Raw genomic sequence first — 21,161 nt, forward strand, 5'->3', positions numbered from 1 at the left:
GACACAAACCAAAGGCTGGTGCAACGCTGCTCTGGGCCCCTGTGTCTTATCATGCTGGCAAGAGAGGGGCAAGGGAAAGAGTCACAAAGACACTCATGCTATTTGCTAGGCACTGAGTATAAAATCCTTTATTACACCAACTTCTAGAACATAAAAGAAATTAATCTGTCAGCTGACCAGGGAAGGAAAATTTACCCTTTACAGTTCTTAAAAGAAAAAGTCAGTGATCTTGAAGATAAGTCTTGGGAAATATTCAATCTGAATAATAGAGAGGGGAAAAAAAATGAAGAAAATGAACAAAATCCTAAGGATCTGTGAAACAATATAAAAAAGTTTAATAATCACATTACTGAAGCCCCAAAAAAGAGCAGCACAAAAAAATGTTTTAAGAAGTTATGGCTAATTCTCCATATGTGGTGCAAGAGATTAATTTACAGATCCAGCAACATGAGAACTCCAAATAGGACTACTTCAGAGAAAACTAGATGCAGTCTCATCATGAAAAAGGGCTGAAACATAAACATTAAAAAACTAAAAACCTGAAGCAGCTAAGGAAAAACAAACAAAAATTACACTTATGGAAACAGAAGAACTGAATATTTCTCATCAGAAATCAGAGGTCAGAAACAGTAGCACAAAATTGTTAAAGTGCTGAAAGAAGTGCCAATGCAAAATTCTATATCCAGCAAAAATACCCTTCAGGAATGACAGTGCAATAAAGTTATTCTCAGATTAAAGAAAACTATAGGAATCTGCCATTGATAGATCAGCTTTTTTTTATAAAAAAGTGCTAAGTTCTTTGGCCTGAAGATACATGATATAAAAAATGTAAATACACCAGTTATAATATAGAGGTGGCCAGACTGTGTATAAAAGTAACAATTCACAATATGCTGACTACAAAGCCCTACTTTAAAGATATAAGTAAGTTAAAACTGAAAGAATGGAAAAATCATGCTATGCTACCAAAGAAGAGCTGGAGTGTTACATTAACAGTAGATGAACTTAAGAATATCATCAGCAGTAAAGAGGGGTTTGTTGCTGTTGTTTAGTCGCTAAGTTGTGTCTGACTCTGAGACACCATGGACTATAGCCCGCCAGGCTCCTCTGTCCACGATATTTCCTGGAGCAAGAATACTAGGGTGGGTTGCCATTTCCTTCTCCAGGGGATCTTCCCAATCCAGTGATTGAACCAGTGTCTCCTGCTTGGCAGGTGCATTCTTTACCACTGAGCCACCTGGGAAGCCCAATAAAGGAGCAGTGGCATATGATAAAAGGATCAATGTACCAAGAAATTGCAATAATACTAAAGTGCAGTAATCGATACAATAAATACAGATAGTAAGAGAAGATAGAGAAGACCTGGAAAATACTATCAGTCAACCTGACTTTTAGGGAATACTTCAACAATAACATCAGACTATACATGTTTTTCAAGTACACACAGACTATTCACTGTAAGAGGTCACATTCTGGGCCATCAGATAAACCTTAACAAATGTAAAAGAACTGAAATCATAAAACATTCTCTGACAATAATCAAATAAAACAGCTATCAGTAACAGAAAGCTACCTAGAAAATCCTCAAATTTTGGAAATTAACACTTCTAAATAACCTGTAAGTCAAAAAGGATGTCACAAGGGAAACTAGAAAACAGTTTAAACTGAAGACAAAAACAATATTAAAATTTGTGGGAGACAGCTAAAGCAGTGCTTCAGAGAAATACATAACTAAATACTAGTACTCAAAAAAAGCGTTTTTTTTTTAAATTTACTTTTTAACTCTGTCCTTTTTTTTCCCCTTCATTTATAAGTTGGAGGCTAATTACTTTACAATATTGTAGTGGTTTCTGCCATACATTGACCCTTTTATCAATAATCAAAGCTTTTATTTGACAAAACAGAAAAGCAAACCAAACAGCAAGCAGAAGAAATTAATAAAATTAAAAAAGAAAACAAAAAACAGAAATCAAGAAACCAAAAACTGATTCTTTGAAAAGGAAAAAAAAAATCCCAATAAAATGACAAAGCTTTAGCAAGATTAAAACAAAACAATAAAAAGCAAACAAAGAGATGGCATAAATTACCAATATAAGTAATAGAAAGGGAGGGGCATCACCCACAGCCTCCATGGATACAGTAGTTATGAAAAACTTCTGCCCATAAATTTCACAACTTACACTGAAAGGAAAAATTCCTTTAAAGTCATATACCACCAAAGTTCATCAAGAAGAAATGCCACGCTAAGTTGCTTCAGTCGGGTCCGACTCTGTGCAACCCCGTGGACAGCAGCCCACCAGGCTCCCCTGTCCACAGGATTTTCCAGGCAAGAATACTGGAGTGGGTTGCCATTTCCTTCTCCACAAGAAATACTTTCATAACTGTCAGAGACACTGAATTTGTAGTTAAAAATCTTCTAACAAACAAACTACATGTTCAAATGATTTCACTAGCAAGTTCTGCCAACAATTAAGGCAAACATAATTCCACACAAACTCCTCAAGACTACAGAAGAGGAGAAAAACACTGTCCAATTCATTTAATGAGGTAAGCATTTCTGATACCCAAAATCAGACATCACAAGTAAAATAAAACAACACCCAAGTATCTGTCACAAACACAGACACAACAGCAGCAAAATACTAGCAAACTGAGTGCAGCAATACATAAAAAAAGATAAATACATTATGACTGTGTAGGAATTCAAGGTTTACTCAGTATTTGAAAATCAATCAATACCACTTTATCAATAAACTAAAGAGAATCACATGAATATATTAGGTGCAGAAGAAGTATTTGCCAAAATCAATATCCATTCATAGGTACAAAATTCAGAAAACTAGGAATAGAAGGGAAATTCTTTAACCCAATAAAAGCCATCTACCAAAACAATACTCTAGAAAGAAAAAAAATGAGCATTTTCCTCCTATGAGCATGAATGGGGAAAAGATACCCACAATCACCACTTCTAGTCAACATTACACTGGTGGATTCAGCTAGTGCAATAAGGCAAGAAAAAGACAAAGATTGGAAAGAAATCAAACTCTAATCACAGACAACATGACTGTCTACATAGAAACTTTCAGACTCTAAAACTCTACTAGAACTAGTGTCTAGCAACAGCTGCAGAAAACAGAGAAAATGTGCCATTAATGAGTGAATGTAAAAGATATGAAAGCACCAAAAAGCCATAAAATAGGTATAAACTAATAAAATGTGCTCTAGATCTGTATGCTGAAAAGTAGAAACACAAATGAAAAAAACCAAGTAAGACCTAAAAGAAAAAAAAAGAGAGAAATACTATACTTATGGCTTAAAGGCTCTCAATAGTATTAATATGCTAATTCTCCCCCAAACTAATCAATGGGTTCATCGTTACCTCAGTTAAAATCTCAGCAGGAATTTTTGATAGAAATCAATAAATAGATTCTAAAGTTATATGGGCAAGCAAAAGAACAAGAATAGTCAAAAAACAATTTTGAAAAGAACAAAGTCACTGGATTCACACTACTTGACTTCAACACTAATTTAATCAAGACAACATACAACTGGCAGAAAGCCAAAAGACCAAACTACATAAAGTCCAGAAATAGACCCACACATAAATGTTCTATTGATTTTTCGATAAACATTCAAAGAAAACCCAAGGAAGAAATTTTTTTAAAAGTCCAGCTTCTTTATCTTAATACTAATCTTAAATCTACTGATGTTTCATGTACTGAAAAATACAGTCAACTAACTTAGGATTTATAGAGCATTCTGCTCAATATCAAACTAAATATATTCTTTTCAAGTACACACATAATATTTACCACAAAAGACCATATTCTGAGCCATAAAGGAAACTGTAACATGACTGTCTTTCAATAATTGAAATGAGATTTCATATGCAAAAAAATGAACCTCAACTCATAAGAAAATTAACTCAAAATCAATCAAGTCTAAATATAAATAAGCTACAACTTTAAAACTTATAGAAAAAACATAGGAAAACTTTTGTGACCTTGGGCAATGTTACCCAAGGATTTCATATGCAACATATAAAGCATTATCAATCAAAAAAGGATAAAACAAACCAGATTGGGGGAAAAATTCCTACAAAACATATCTGATGAAGGATTTATATTCAGAATACATGAAAAAAATTTTCAAAACTCAATAAGGAAACCTATTTTAAATGGGAAAAAGACATGAAAGAACACTAAGCACAACTTTCAGATGGTGAGTATGTAGGCAAAAAAGTACTCACCGTCATTAATCATTAGGGACTGTATATTAAAACCACAATGAGATAACACTACATATCTCTTAGAATGATTAAAAAGCAGTGGTATGCTGGTATATATTTAGCAGTCAGGTCTTTGGGAAAGAAGACCCTGAATTTTAGCTTTCGCTGATTTCTGTGGCATAAACAATTTCCTCTGTGGCCGATTACTCCTTACTGAAAATGGAGCTAGTGAGACACTTTACACCACACAGATACAACAGACACATTAATTCAGGAGCACAGAAACTAGTAAAACACAGTAAAGAAATAAACAAGTGACAAGTTCTAAGTATTTACTGCCTTTTAAAATACAATTTATGTTTACATAACTTTTAACAATGGCTGTTTACTAACCAGTTTACAAAATTCCTGAAAATTTAAAGATCAGTTCTTTCAAGCCAGCATAAGTCAGATGTGTGGATCACAACAAACTGTGAAAAACTCTTAAAAAGATGGGAATACCAGACCACCTTACCTGTCTCCCGAGAAACCTGTATGCAGGTCAAGAGGCAACAGTTAGAACTGCACATGGAAAAACAGACTGGTTCCAAACTGGGAAAGGAGTACATCAAGTCTGTATACTGCCACGCTGCTTATTTAACTTACATGCAGAGTACATCATGTGAAATGCTGGGCTGGATGACTCACAAGCTGTAATCAAGACTGCTGGCAGAAACAGAAACAATCTCAGATATGCAGATGATACCACTTTAATAGCAGAAAGCGAAGAGGAACTAAAGAGCCTCTCGATGAAGGTGAAACAGGAGACTGAAAAAGCTGGCTTAAAACTCAACATTCAAAAAACAAAAATAATGGGATTGGTACCATCAGTTGATGGCAAATAGATGGGGAAAAAGTGGAAACAGTGACAGAATTTATTTTCTTGGGCTCCAAAATCACTGCAGATGCTGACTACAGCCATTAAATTAAAAGAGGCCTGCGTGTTCCTTGGAAGAAAAGCTATGACAAACCTAGACAGTATATTAAAAAGCAGAGACATCACTTTGCCGACAAAGGTCCATACAGTCAAAGCTATGGTTTTCCCAGTAGTTATGTACAGATGTGACAGTTGGACCATAAAGAAGGCTGAACGCTAAAGAACTGATGCTTTTGAACTGTGGTGCTGGAAGACTCTCAAAAGCCCCTTTGACAGCAAGGAGATCAAACCAGTCAATCCTAAAAGAAATCAACCCTGAATACTCACTGGAAAAACTGATGCTGAAGCTCCAAAACTGGTCACCTGATGCAAAAAGCATACACACTGGAAAAGATCCTGATGCTGGGAAAAACTGAGGGCAAGAGAGGGGGGGCGAAAGAGGATGAGATGGTTGGATGGCATCTTTGACTCAATGGACATGAGTTTAGGCAAACTCCGGGAGATGGTGAAGGACAGGGAAGCCTAGAGTGCTGCAGTCCATGGGGTTTTAAAGAGTTGGACAAGACTTAGTGACTGAACAACAAGGCATGCCACTGTCTGAAACAGAACTGATACTGACAAATAGTGACAAGGATGTGGAACTGAATTCTTAACCATTGAAGGGACTTCCCTGGTGGACCAGTGGCTAAGATTTCAAGCTGCCAATGCAGGGGACCCATGTTTGATCCCTGATCCAGGAACTAGATACCATATGCTGCAACTAACAGTTCGCATGTCATATTAAAGATCCCACATGCTACAAGGAAGATCGAAGATCCTGAGCACCTCAACTGAGACCCACTGCAGCCAAATAAATAAATAAATATACTTTTTAAAAATGGCTCAAAACACCATTGAAAACTGTCTCTTCTTCTTCTTTCTCAGAATGTTTTATAAAGTTACTAGATTTCAGAGATAAAATGAATGAAAACCTGACCAGATACTGAAACAGGCAAAACCAGCTGCACCTAAGGTTCCTTTAGGCGATCCTTCAGGATTCAAACACTCAATAAATAGATACAAAGCTCTCTAAGTAGGAATAAGATTTCAATATTAAAGCAACTTTGATGATGGGAGGAACATACCATAACATGCTTCTGTCTTGAAGAATCGTGCTGTTGTCGATCAGCTTTTAAAAATGACTTTATTTGTCTATTTTAGCCGCGCAGGCTGTTCTCCCGCTGCCGGGCGCACTCCTCACTGCAGAGGCTTCTCTTGTTCAGAGCACGGTGCTAGGGCACCTCTGCTTCAGCAGCCGCGGCACACGGGATGAGCTGCTCCAGACTTGGAGAACTCTGTCTTAATGGACATGGTCTTGAGTCATATTGAGCTGGCCAAAAAGTTCACTCACTTTTTTTCACACGAACGTTTTGGCCAACCCAGTATTATTACTACAGATACCTATTATAATTTGAGTTATATTATGAAAGAGCCATCAACCTGCAAGACTAAAAGTAAATAAATTCATCTCCCTTTGCTTTATCCCCCAACCCCAAACCTTTCTGGCAGAAAGTTCGGCAGTGTCTTAGAAAGTTAAACATGTGTTTACCACAAAATCAGCCATCCTACTTCTAAGTATTTTCCCAAAGGAGATGAAAACTGTGTTCATACAAAAACCTGTACATATATGTTTATGTCATCTCTATTCATTAATGCCCCCAGACTGTAAACAACAGAAATGTTCTTCAACAACAAAAAACTGTAATGCATAACACAATGCAATACTAAATTCAGCAATAAGAATGAATGAATGACTCTCGATACATGCAACATCCATAAATATCAGATACTTTAGGTTAAGTCAAAGAAGCCTCATTCACAAAGTTTCACAGTTTTGTTTGTACAAAATATAATTCCATTTATATGATTCCATTTATATGAAATTCTGGAAAAGACAAAACTATAGGCAAATACAGATCAGTGGGTGCCAGAGGCTGGGAGTGGGTGGAATTAACTACGTGAGAGAATTTTTAGAAGGTGACAGAAACGTCATGCATCTTCAGTGAGGTGGTACTGAACTTTACTGAGGTAAGTTTTATCACAACTAAAAACTATCATCACAGGGAAGAAACACAAGAGTTCAATTTTATAGCAAAGTATGGGCATTCGAAAATTAACATTAAGGAGAAATTTTAGGAGTTCCCTGGTGGTCCAGTAGTTAGGCCTCCATGTGTTCACTGCCAAGGGCCTGAGTTCAATCCCTGGTCGGGGAACTAAGATTCTACAAGCCATGTGACATGGCAAAGGAAAAAAAAGAAAAAAACATTATTCTATTTCAGGAAAAAAATGAAAATAATTGAGCACCTCTGCCCCAGCAACTACAGAGTAACATTTTTTTATAGGCACTAAAAGTAGTTCAGTCCTTATATTCAATAGTTTCCTGGTTAAGTGGTCAACTAGTTATACCTTGTCATAAATCTCTTTCTAGTATTTCCCATGCAGTTGTCTTTAAATACCTGGTCACAAAATGTCTTTCCTCTGAAACAGGTAATTCATAATGAAATTAAAAAAAAAATTTTTTTTAAAGATGGATGCCAACCTAAAGATTAGAAGACAGAATTAGGAAAACAAGATACATGCTTTTACTACCTGTTGTGTTGAAACAATAGATACTGAACTTTGGTTCTTTATCAAGACTCTTCAGTCTTTCTCTACTTGCTCTCTGTTGATGTCATCCACTTTTCATGGTTTCAAAGATCACTTCTGCACAATTAAGTCACTCCAGGCTTCTATACTATTTCTGCTGTTGTTGTCTGCTATATCGTGTCTTACTCTTTGTGACCCCATGGACTGAAGGCCGCCAGGATTTCCTGTCCTTCACTATCTTCTGGAGTTTGCTCAAATTCATGTCCAGAGAGTCAGTAATGGTATCCAATCATCTCATCCTCACAGTACATGGTACTATTTTTGTACCATGTACATATTTCAGTTACACACGGTCTTCACCTCGTATTGCAGGTGTTTTTTCACAAAGCTGTGTTTATTATGTTCACTCCTGTTCATTCATATACTCCATGAGGACAAGGACTAGATTTCCAAAGTTCAATTTAGTGTCACCATTCAATAAATTGTACTGAATCTGTATCTCTACTCCATCCAGGATTTCGAGCTGTCTGATAGTTTCTTCATTGATGTAACTTATTCCCAAATGAAATAAATTTATAACTCCTTCCCCAAGACATTCAAAGTGTTAAGATGGCCATCTTTTAACCTTGTTATTGTATCAACTTCCTTCTCTCCTTTATTAATTGCACTATTCCTCTTGAGGTCTTTAAACTTAGACTTAAAATAACCTCCAGCTCATCAACCTACCAATGATACCTCCTACAAATTTATCCCCCAAACTGCCAGAACATTAAGCTTCCAAGGCGATCATCTTACTGCCCTGAAAATCTTGTAGGGCTTTCATGCACCTATGTAACAAATTTCAAAGCTCTACACAGTCTCACCACATAAACCTGTAACATCCTATATAGAGCCACTCAAAATTATTTATGGTTCCTTAGAATACGGACTGAACCATAAGTGACATTACCTATTTTCCCACACTGAAAATTTCATTCCACCCTTTAAAGTCTCTCTTAAATATTACCATCTCAGTGGCTGTTCCTAGCCAGTAGAAACATTTATGTTCATCTACTATGTGTCAGGAATGCTGATAGGAGTTAACAATCTCCCCCAGTTCACTGGTACTTTCAGTGAAAACTGGTGTGTTTTCAGAACATAGTCACAATCTCTTTGGATCTGAGTTTTCTATACTTCTCTTTCTTCTTCACCAGAGATTTTCTTTCCTCAAAGATCTGCTGATATCTAGTTCATATTTGTACTCCCACTATCATCTAAAAAGTACAGTAGAGAGTAAAGAGTCAAGTATTTACTGAAATCAACCAAGTACAGCATCTTCTGAGCAGGCATGGGGTTACATGGTGAGGAAGGAATTCTAAGACCTGTGAACCACCCATCTGGAAATTTCATTTGAAATATTCTATAAATCTATCATGTGACAGTGTTTGGGAAACTCTGGTACTCAGCTTAACTTCAGCTGACCTTAAGATGAGAGGCTAGTACAAGAACCAAGTGTAAACATCTATAGTCAACCAATTTTCAGAGTGCCAAGACCATTCAATGGAGAACCAGTCTTTCAACAAACGGTGCTGCCACAAGCAAAAAGAAAAAAAAAAGTTTCTCTCAAAGCATATACAAATGTTAACTCAAAACAAATCAAAGGTGAAACTATAAAACTCTTAGAGGAAACTGTCATGATCTTGGATTGGGTAGGGGATTCTTCTATATGATGTTGAAAGCATGAGCAACAAATAAAAAGTAGATGAACTGAACTTCATCAAATTTTTAAAACTTTGTGCTTCAGAGGACACCATTAAGAAATGAAAAGACAATTCATGGAATGGGAGGACATTTGCAAATCATGTATCTGACAAAGAACTTGTATCTAGAATACACAAGAAAATTCTTATAAATAAAAAGACAACCCAACTAAAAAATAAGCAAAGGCTCTGAATAGACATTTCCTCATAATGTACAAATGGCCAACAAGAACATGAAAAGAAAATATAAGCTTTAAGAAAGTCTTTTAATATAGTCTTAAGTCTTAAGAAAGACTTAGTCTTTAAGAAAATACAATCTTACTGTTGATATATGTATGTTCTGGTATACAGATGTCACTTTTGTTGTCACAGCACTACAGTAAAATACACAAATAAAAACTTAAATTCATAAAAAAAGAAAATATAATCAAAACCACACTAAGATACCATTTCTCAAGCATTATGATGGATAGAATAAAAAAGGTCGAATAACAACAGGTATTGGTGAGGATGTGGAAAAACTGGTTCCCTCATACATGGCTGGTGGGAATGTAAAGTGGTGTGGCCATTTTGAGAAACTACTCCAGCAATTCCTCAACTGATTAAAAGCAGAGTCATCATATGATCGAGCAATAATAATATGCAAAATGTGGAAACAATGCAAATGTCCAAAATGGATATCCAACAAATGACAAAATGGATAAACAAAATATGGTATACCACACAATGGAATGTTATTCAGGCATAAAAAAAGAATACATATATAGACTCTGAAAACATCAGGCTAAGTGAAAAAAGTCAGTCACAAAAGACCACATATTACATGATTTCATTCACATGAGGTCCAGAATAGGGAATATATAGATAGAAAGTCAATTAGTAGTTGCCTAAGGTTGAGGGCAGAGGGGTTTAGGGAATGGGGACTGGGATGATAGTTAAAGGGTACAGGGTTTCTCTCTGAGGTGATAAAAATGTTGCAATATCTGTGAATATACCAAAGCCCACAAAATTGTACATATTAAGTGGGTGAACTGTATGGTCTATGAGCTAAAAAATGAACACTACAAATCAACTATTAAGTTACTCCAACAAAAATTAAAAAAAAAAAAAAAGGGAAAAGGAACAGGGCTACCTAGGTGGCTCAGTAGATAAGAATCACCTGCCAATGCAGGAGACACGGGTTCAATCCCTGATCCAGGAAGATTCCACATGCTGCCGAGCAACTAAGCCTGCGTGCCATAACCACTAGACCTCTGCTCTAGAGGCTGGGAGCCCCACCTACTGAAGCCAGTGCACCCAGAGATTACTACCTAGAGAGGAGCCCCCGCTCGTCACAACTAGAGCACGCCCTCACATAGCAACAAAGATCCAGGGCAACCAAAAACGAAAAAAGAAAGAAAAGAACAGGCATGTAATACATACATTTCCTTTTCCTATTTAAAAATACCTTTTTTAAAGGTATAGTCTTACTACTTCATTCTACTTTAGGGCAAGCACCTCTTAACCTTAGGACTGTATCATTTTTTTTTTTTTTAAAGGCAGCATTGCAAAACCATCGAAAGCTTCTCAGGTACCAAAAAAGAACAAGCTTTTGCCAGATTTCTTTCCCCTCCTCATTTCCTTCCCTGTCCCCTATGCCACCCCTTCACCACTTTGTTTCACAGTCACAACAGAAACATACAACTAGATGTTTCAAATATGCTTTAACTACTGAACATAGCTTTATGTGACTGTTCTTCATTTTGAAAAGAAAGGATTTTAATACTGGGATTAAAATATACTCACAGCATACATATACACTAAGTTGTGCAGTCATCGCCAAGGTTAACAATTATGATATTGAAGCTGTGTATAATTTAATTTTTGCTTATATGGATTTCAATAGTTTTTTTTACTCCCAATGCCCTCAAAGGAGAAAGTTTCTACATGAACATTTTTAAAACTTTTTTTTTTTCAAATAGAAAGATGTTAATTTTAAGTCTATTATAATTTATAGCTTAGGTAATAACTATTCAAAGCAGATGACCTGCATCACCTGGAGCTTTGCAACTCATCCTTGTCCGTGGACTAGAAGCGATGTCACAAGGAGAGTTTGTCAAAAATGCGGAACACTGGCTTATCCCAGCCCTACAGAATCAAAATTTGCACTTTAACAAGATCTCCAGATAACTGACATATGAAGTTTGAAATGCAACGATAGAGAACACTCAGAAAACATGCAGATTCTAGTGAGGCAAAGGTATCTGCATTTTAAACAAGAATCCTATAGTTTCTCCTCCACACTGAAGTTTGAGAAGCACTAGTCTGTTCAAAAGAAAAATGACATTCTGAAAAAATATTCCTTTAGAGCAGCTTTGCTATACTAATAAGTATTGCTATGTACCCTTCCCAAAAGAGCTTGAAAAGCAAAAAATAATAATAATTCCGAATTTATAAGCCTCACAGTTATACTACTTTAAAATATCCTGAGTCTCATGAAATAAAGGGTTTAGATGAATAATCAAAACCAACGTTTTAGAAAGCTTTCATAATGCACTAACCACAATACACTTATTCACAGTCAGAACTCTATAGACTTTAACTGGGGGGGAAAAAAAAAACCACACCACCTTATTAAACAGTCCCATTCAAATGGGAACCAGAAACTGTAGTTCCTTTTACTCAACTTTAAAAAGACCTCAATAAAACAGAATGCTTAGTGTTCACAATATTCAAGTTTACACTATCTTAAGTTTATTCTGATCCTTGTTGGTGGAAAATCCTCGTAGTCCCACAGGGAATCCAGGTCTTACAATCTTGCATAGACATTACCTTTCAAAACATGTTAAGTAGCTGTAGAGTAAAAAGGACTACAAGGATACTACCCCCAAAAGGTAATTTGCTGTACAAGATAATTTTTATTAAATCTTAGGAGATGCCGGTTTTGACAATTCATTCAACAAATATTTGCAAAATGCAGATGTTCGATATTTCGTGAGGAACACAAAGATGATCAAGGTACTACCCCTAGCCCCAAGAAGCCTATAATCTTGACGAGAGGTGAGGTTTGGCCAGGAACATGCATATACAAATAGCAGAATATGGTCAGTACTGAAAACTGACCAGGGAAGTTACCAGTTCCACGTAACTGAAAGCTAAATAAAGGATATTCTACAATAATTTTCAACTAATTTGGTGCAAAGTGGATCAAGCTAGGGAAGCTTATTAAAAATGCATTTTATAAGGAAGTACAGTCTAAGGTAAACAATTCTTTGGAAAATTTGCTTATATTTTAATACACATACACACACTTGAAGTTCAGCTATCAGGGGTGTGTGCTCTCGTCAAAGGCAAAGCAACTGAAACATGAACTAGATTCAGGAGGCCCAATACAGTTAAGTTCATAGAGGGCGTTTCCTTTGACAAAAACAGGAACACGTAGCTTCAGAGATCGCTGATCATGCGAGAAAAGAGGAAAAAGGAGTGAGGATCTCTTATTTCTCCCCTGGTAACTTAAAAAGAAAAAACCTCCTCCACTGCCCAGCAGTTTCCTGGACTACTCCCTCCCTTCAACTTTGTATTTTATCAACACTATGATCCTTAAAACGCTTAGAAACTAAAGACAAGCAAAACCGGCCAAATTCATTTACCTATTTAACAGTCTAAAACAGAGGTACCTCCCTCAAGGGGAACTAGCAGTCCTTGAAGGTCCAGGACCGGGAAAAGTGCATCCACACGGTCCCTCCAGCGCCCCGGCCACTCAGCGCGCTCTCTTCACTGCTCTCCCTTTTCAGAGGCACACCCTCCCTTGGGAAGGGAAAGGCAAGCACCTCTTGGAAGAGGCTGCGGAGGTCGCCCGGCAGCGCGAAGAGGTGTGCTGAGACCCAAGGCAGGACCTTCAGAGCTCTGGAAGAAGAGGCGCAAGTGACACCGAGGAGGGCCAGCTGAGCGGGGAAAGGACACTCGATGCTCTGTCCGGTCCCGGCCCTCAGGGGATCCGGTCGGCCCCCGACCCCGCAGGTCGCTCTCCTAAGCAGGCCTGGCCGCCCAGGCCAACTCCAGCCCAATGACAGGTACGCGAGGTGGGGCCCGCGTCACAGGTGTCGCCCCATCCAGGTCCTTGCAAACCTGGGGGCTAGGGGGAGCGGGGGACGCGGAGGGTCAAGTCGAGGCAGGGCAAGCACCAAAACGTGAGACGCGCGGCAGCAACGGAGCGCAGGACCCACGGCGACGCGGTCTCACCTCTAGGGTGGAGACAGTGCTGGTGAACAGGTCCTCTCCGTCCTCCAGCTCTTCAAAGTCGGTGGGTTTCCCGTCCCCTAGCGGAGGAGGCTCCCTCTCGGCCGCCATCTTCGCTCGCCCAGACGACTGCGCGAGCGGGACCTCGCGGACCTGTCACGTGAGCACGCACGGCTAGGCTCGCGCGCCGGCCGCCGGGCTCCCCCGCCTCCCCGGCCCGCCGCGCGCGGCCCCGCCCAGCGGCGCGCGGCCCCGCCCCCGGCCTCGTGAAGGCGTCAGTCCCGAGCGCGCTGCGCTCAGCCCCGCCCCTTTGCCTCTCCTTCCACCCCCACGTCTGGTCCCGGCTACAATTTTTTACCGCCCACTTGCTCTATTGACTATTGTGGAAGAATCTTGGCGTTCTATTACCATGTCTCCTTCTTAGCGGGACTAGGCCAAACGACTTTTGTTGTTGTTACCAGTTTTAAATCTTCTTTAGGAAGTGGAAGAGCTTGGGGACCAATCTTTGGGTTTGGGTTATGCACAGAGTGGGGGCAAGATTGAGGATTGGCAGGAGAGAGAGACGTCTCTCTTAGATCTGTGGGCAGTCCTGTAGAACTTTCTGACGTGATGGAAATGTTCTGTCTCAGTTCTGTCCACCAGGACTTCTCTCGTGGCTCAGTGGTAGAAGAATCCGCTTGCAATGCAGGTGTAGTTTCCATCCCTGGGTTGAGATTCCCTGGAGAAGGAAATGGCAACCCATTCATTCCAATCGTCTTGCCTGGGAAATCCTATGGACGAAGGACCCTGGCGGGCTACAGTCCATGTGGTTGCAAGAGTTGGACACAACTTAGCGACTACACCACCACCACCACTGTCCACTAGAGTAACCGATGGGCCTTGCAGATAGCAACCTGAGGTTAGTATTTTGCTGGAGAGGAAACCTTCACAGGGATTCTTTACAAATTAAGTATCTAGAAGTCTTCAGCTCTCAATGGCTGGGGAGTTAGAAGTCCTGGGTTTTACTGGCTATGTACAAGACTGACTTAGCATCACTGTAATTATTATCTTTTGAAGTGCATTGAGCAGAAGGTTTTCCTAGTTGCTAGGATTTCTTCCACGCCTATTTCTTAATTTTTATGATCATTGTCAAGAAGCATCAACCCAAACCACAACTAATTTAAATAAGTATATCAAGGTCCAAATGTTGCTTGGGTGAGCTGGATGCATGGGCCAGTTGTCACTACCATGCCCCATCACCATCACCACTGCCGCCGGCCTGTCTGGAATAATCAGCTGTTGAGGCACATTCCCCGGCCTGCATTCCACCACCTATAGACAGTCTGTGGTCTGTCACTGATCAGAAACTTTAATCTCTTTTGAAAGTTCACAGTCTGGCTTGAAGTGATTTTTCTCTGTATCCTGTTTATCTGTGCCCCTGTTTATTGCTTACTACTTTCTGTCTTATGCTATGGTCATTTATATTCCCAGCATATCTTTTTTACTGGACATCTGAATTAGTTGAAAGGTAGGTCCAGTCACTTGTAACAGAAAACCACATTAAAAGAGGCTTTTTAAAAAGTGTAGTTTAATTATTCCTCATGTAAGATGACAAAGGATCCATGACATCATCCAGGGAATACAGACTCCTCCTGTTGTTCCGCCCTCCCTAGGAATAGAATGTCTTCCTTATGGTTCAGGTTGGCTCACCACCACAACCATATTCGAGCAGACAGAAAAGGAATAAAGGGAAATGAAATGACATCCCATTCCCTTTAAGGATATGGTCCAGAAATGGCACACACACCACTTCTGTCCATATCCCTTTGATCAGCTTATTAGTTGCATGGCCATTTCTAGCTGCAGGAGACTAATAAATACTATCATTATGTGCTTCCCCCACCCCTAAAAACTAGCGGTTCTCTTACTCTGGAAGAAATGAACACTACTGTAGGAAACCAGCGGTCTCTGCTATAAAGCATCCATTCACTCTTCTCATGGTCGCAAACCTGAATTTCCTTCTGCATAATCATTCTTTCCCACTCTCAGCTAGAAGTCTCCTCCAACTCAGGACTGGAGTATATGACCTAGGCTTAAGTCAAACCTAGAGTTGACTCCCTTGGCCCTAGTGATTGGTAGGAGGTCAGATTTGGTGACATTTCCCCAAACTCTTAGCAGCTTTGATTGTCTTACTTTCTCTATTCGTCCTAAACTCCACTGGGACTATAAGAATGGTCTTGCTCTTTTTCTTCCTCAATCCTTTGCTTTTCTGTTTTATCTTCTCTGAGATCCCAAATCCAATCATCAACTTCTGTAATCATATATACATATTGCCAAGAACATTTTTTTCCATTCATTTTTATTAGTTGGAGGCTAATTACTTTACAATATTGTAGTGGTTTTTGCCATACATTGACATAAATCAGCCATGGATTCACATGTGTTCCCCATCCTGAACCCTCCTCCCTGCCAAGAACATTTAAAAAAAGTAAACCCCAGTCTCAACTGGAGATTCTGCAAGTCCCTGATTCTTAACCCAACTCCTCACTGCCTAGATATCATCATTGGCTTCTCTTCTAAATCTTTCACCCATTCTTTCCAGTAGAGGTTCTAAAAATTCATTTTTTCCTCAGGTATCCCATCACCATTTCTCCTCATTTTGATCAAATGACTTAGCCTGCTCATTCAATGACAAAAATAAAATCTGCCAGTTAAAGCCTTCAGTCTTCAAGTAGGATGGAAATTCTCTTCTCTCTGTGCTCCCATCACTCACTGTGTGTGTTTCTGTAACACCTATTATACTGTGGTGTGATCATGGCCACTGTCCTATCACCCCTGATAGTCTGCAGGATTGTTGCATGTCAGGGCTCTTTCTTATTTGACTTTGAATCCTGGTTAGTTCTCTTGTTGTTGAGTCACTCAGTTGTGTCCGACTCTGGAACCCCATGGACTGTAGCACATGAGGCTTCCCTGTCCTTCACCATCTCCTGGAGTTTGCTCAAACTCATGTCCATTGAGTCAGTGATACCATCCAGTCATCTCATCCTCTGTTGTCTCCTTCTCCTCCTGCCGTCAGTCTTTCCCAGCATCAGGGTCTTTTCCAATGAGTCGGCTCTTCATGTCATGTAGCCAAAGTATTGGAGCTTCAGCTTCAGTCCTTCCAATGAATATTCCTTTCCTTTAGGGAATTAACTGGTTTGATCTTTCTGCTGTCCAAGAGTCCTCTCCAGCACCACAGTTCAAAAGCATCAATTTTTTGGCACTCAGCCTTCTTTATTGTCCAACTCTCACATCCATACATGCCTACTGAAAAAAACATAGCTTTGACTAGACAGACCTTTGTCTGCTTTTTAATATACTGTCTAGGTTTGTCATTACTTTTCTTCCAAAGAGCAAATGTCTTTTAATTTCATGGGGGCAGTCACCATCCACAGTGACTTGGAGCCCAACAGTCTATCACTGTTTCCAATGTTTCCCCATCTATTTGCCATGAAGTAATGACTGGATGCCATGATCTTCCCTTTTTGAATGTTGAGTTTTAAGCAAGCTTTTTCACTCTTCTCTTTCACCTTCATCAAGAGGTGCTTTAGTTCCTCTTTGCTTTCTGCCATTAGGATGGTGTCATCTGCATATCAGGTTACTGATATTTCTCCCGGCAGTCTTGATTCCAGCTTTTGTTTCGTCTAGCCTGGCACTTCCCGTGATGCACTCTGCATATAAGTAAAATAAGCTGGGTGACAATATACAGGGTAGTCCTTTCCTAGTCATCAATCACTGTAAACCAAATTATACCAAACTTAGCAGCCTAAAATCACAAATATTTATTTTCTCATAATTTCTGTGGGTCAAAAATCCAGGTGCAACTTAGCTGAGTGCCTCTGACTCAGGGTCTCTCACAGGACTGCAGTAAAGTTATCTAGCAGAGTGGGAGTCAATTCAAGCAAGACTCAATTGGGAGGGGACCTGCTTTCACGCTCACTCATGTGACTGGTGGCAGGTCTCAGGTCCCTGCTGGCTGTTGTCTGGAGACTGAGTTCCTTTGCATACAAGCCTCTACATAAAGCTTTTGTTTTGTTTTTAATGAATTTATTTGTAATTGGAGGATAATTGCTTTACAATATTGTGTTGGTTTCTGCCATACATCAACATGAATCAGCCATAGATATATATACGTTCCCTCCCTGTTGAAGCTCCCTCCCACTTTCCACCCCATCCCACCCCTCTGGGTTCTCACAGAGCACCAGATTTGAGCTCCCTGCCTCATACAACAAATTCCCACTGACTTATCTAAACCATAAGGTTTTTCAAACAGCATGTCAGCTTGCTTCCCCTGCATGAGGACTCTAAGAAAGACAGAATGAGCCAGGAAAGGACAGGAGAGGGTGAACAAGACAGCAGCCAGAGTCTTTTTGTAACCTAATCTCAGAAGTGGCATCTCATCACTTTTGCTGTGTTCTGTTCATTAGAAGCTCACATTCCAGGGAAGGGATTAAATGGGGGATATGATTAACAGGAGGCAGGGATCTTGGGGGTCATTTTAGAGGTTGCCACACACCCTAGTAGTGTTTAGTACTCAATAAAATATATAGTATGCTGTTAATACCTTCAGTGAATAAATGAATGAATATATGAAACTCAGAAGAGAGGACTAAATGGGAGATATAAATTTGGTAGTTAATACCACTAGTATATGATATGACCCAGGAAGTCTGGGAAGCACAACCCTCAGGATCATTAAAGAAGCGTGTAAAGGAAGACCTGGCATAAAGAAAATTGAAAAGCAGCAAATAGATAGGAAGCAAGATAGGAAGTAGGCAAAAGAAGTAAAATGTTTGGCAGTATCCATTGCCTTGGGTATATTAATAAGGTGGTAACTGAAAAGGTGAATGATTAATGAGTATAAAAAATGAAGATAGCAAGTTGTGATGGCTAATTTTATGTGTTCCTTTGGCTGGACCATGGTGCCCAAATATTTGGTGAAGTATTACACGGATGTTTCTGTGAAAGTGTTTTTGGGATGAGATGAACATGTAAATCAGCAGCCTTTTAGTAACAGATTACTCACCGTTATGTGGGTGGGCCTCATCCAATCAGGTAAAGGCCTTAATAGACCAAAGACTGACCTCCCCCCAAGCAAGAAGCAATTTTGCCAACCGACCTCTGCCTTTGGGGTTGAACTGCAACTCTTCGTTGAGTCTCCAGCCCACTGACCTACCTTATCAGATTTTGGACTCACTAAAGGCTTCCCTTAGTGATGAGATGGTTACAGGATATCACTGATGCAATGAACATGAACTTGGGCAAACTCCAGGAGGTGGTGAAGGACAGGAAGCTTGGCGTGCTGCAGTCCATGGGGTCACAATGAGTTCGCATGACTGGGCAACTGAGCAACAACAAAGGGCTTCCCAGGTGTCACTAGTAGTAAAGAACCCACCTGCCAATGCAGGAGACATAAGAGACCTGGCTTCCATCCTTGTGTTGGAAAGATTCCCTGGAGGAGGGCATGGAAACCCACTCCAGTTTTCTTGCCTGGAGAATCCCAAGGACAGAGGAGCCTGGCAGGCTACAGTTCATGGGTTGCAAAGAGTCAGACATGACTGAAGCAACTTAGCATGCATGTATGTCACACTCGTATAAGTCAGTTCCTTAAAATAAATCTCTCTCTATATGTAACACATCCTGTTGGTTCTGTTTCTATGGCAAATCCAGACAAATACACATGTATAGACTATTCTTCTAAAATATATAAATGGAAGCAATAATAGAATAGGTCAGTAACTTGCTGAAGACACAGGCTTACTTTTTTGTGTGTATGTTTTAATTAGATTTAAACATGTTTATATATTACAGAAAGAGGTGAAAAGACAACAATAAGATGAGAGTATAATAATAGAGAAATGATTGGAATGGCTGAGGCCTGAAAGCATACTGGCAGGAATAAGATAAAAGCAAGTAGAAGAATGTGCCTTAAGAAAGAGAAGGTTTACTTCATCCTTTTGTATGGAGAAAGAGACTTTTAGAGCCTGTATTAGCTTTCGTGCATAACAAATCATTCCAGATCTTAGTCACTGAAAACAACAACCATGTCTGATTTCTCATGAGTCTGCAGCTCTACAACTTAGTTCAGATGTGGCGAATCTTATCATAAGGTTTGTTCGTTTATCTGTGGTCAGCTGAGGGATAAGTCTAGGGGCTGGCTGACAAGGCTGGCTTGGGATAGGACAGTTCAGCTCTGCTCCATGTGCTCTCGTACTCTTAGACTGGGCTTCTTTCCTCTTTTATTTCTCTCACTCTCTCCCTTTTTTAGTTTTGTATTTTTAGACTGGGCTTCTTTGCAAGGCTATGATAGGATTCCAAAAAAGAAGGTAGAGACATACAGGTACTTTTCAATCCTTCACAATAGAAAGTCACATAGCCAAGCCCAGGATCAGAGTGAGAAGTGACTACAAAATTATAGGGCGAAAGGACAGAAATGGTATGGACCTAACAGAAGCAGAAGATATTAAGAAGAGGTGGCAAGAATACACAGAAGAACTATACAAAAAACATCTTCATGATCCAGATAACCATGATGGTGTGATCACTCACCTAGAGCCAGACATCCTGGAATGTGAAGTCAAGTGGGCCTTTAGGAAGTATCACTATGAACAAAGCTAGTGGAGTTGGTGGAATTCCAGTTGAGCTATTCCAAATTCTAAAAGATGATGCTGTGAAAGTGCTGCGCTCAATATGCCAGCAAATTTGGAAAACTCATCAGTGGCCACAGGACTGGAAAAAGTCAGTTTTCATTCCAATCCCAAAGAAAGGCAATGCCAAAGAATGTTCAAACTATTGCACAGTTACACTCATCTCACGTGCTAGCAAAGTAACAGTCAAAATTCTCCAAGGCAGGCTTCAACAGTATGTGAACTGTGAACTTCCAGATGTTTAAACTGGATTTAGAAAAGGCAGAGGAACCAGAGATCAAATTGCCAACATCTGTTGTATCATCGAAAAAGCAAGAGAGTTCCAGAAAAACATCTACTTCTGCTTCATTGACTATACCAAAGTCTTTGACTGTGTGGATAACAACAAACTGTGGAAAATTCTTCAAGAGATGGGAATACCAGACCACATGACCTACTTCCTGAGAAATCTGTATGCAGGTCAAGAAGCAACATGACATGGAACATAGAACTGGACATGGAACAACAGACAGGTTCCAAATTGGAAAGGAGTACATCAAGGCTGTATATTGTCACCCTGCTTATTTAACTTACATGCTGAGTACATCATGAGAAGTGTGGGGCTGGAAGAAGCACAAGCTGGAATCAAGATTGCTGGGAGAAATATCAATAAGCTCATATATACAGATGACACCACCCTTATGGCAGAAAGCAAAGAACTAAAGAGCCTCTTGATGAAAGTGAAAGAGGAGAGTGAAAAAGTTGGGTTAAAATCCAACATTCAGAAAACT

The 21,161-nt window shown here is 39.6% G+C and overlaps 1 protein-coding gene across 1 annotated transcript in view; it reads right to left on the minus strand.

Annotated features, from left to right (window-relative positions):
* SNX2 (sorting nexin 2) overlaps window positions 1–13,888 on the minus strand; it is a 58,850-nt gene extending 44,962 nt beyond the window's left edge. The window contains exon 1 of the mRNA XM_061150911.1: window positions 13,730–13,888. Within this exon, the coding sequence (XP_061006894.1) occupies window positions 13,730–13,837 (108 nt within the window). The 5' untranslated portion in view covers window positions 13,838–13,888. The remainder of the gene's footprint in view (window positions 1–13,729) is intronic.
* Window positions 13,889–21,161: the final 7,273 nt, after the last annotated feature.

The sequence above is a fragment of the Dama dama genome, chromosome 9 (genome assembly GCF_033118175.1).
Source record: "Dama dama isolate Ldn47 chromosome 9, ASM3311817v1, whole genome shotgun sequence".
In the NCBI taxonomy this organism is placed as follows: Eukaryota; Metazoa; Chordata; class Mammalia; order Artiodactyla; family Cervidae; genus Dama; species Dama dama.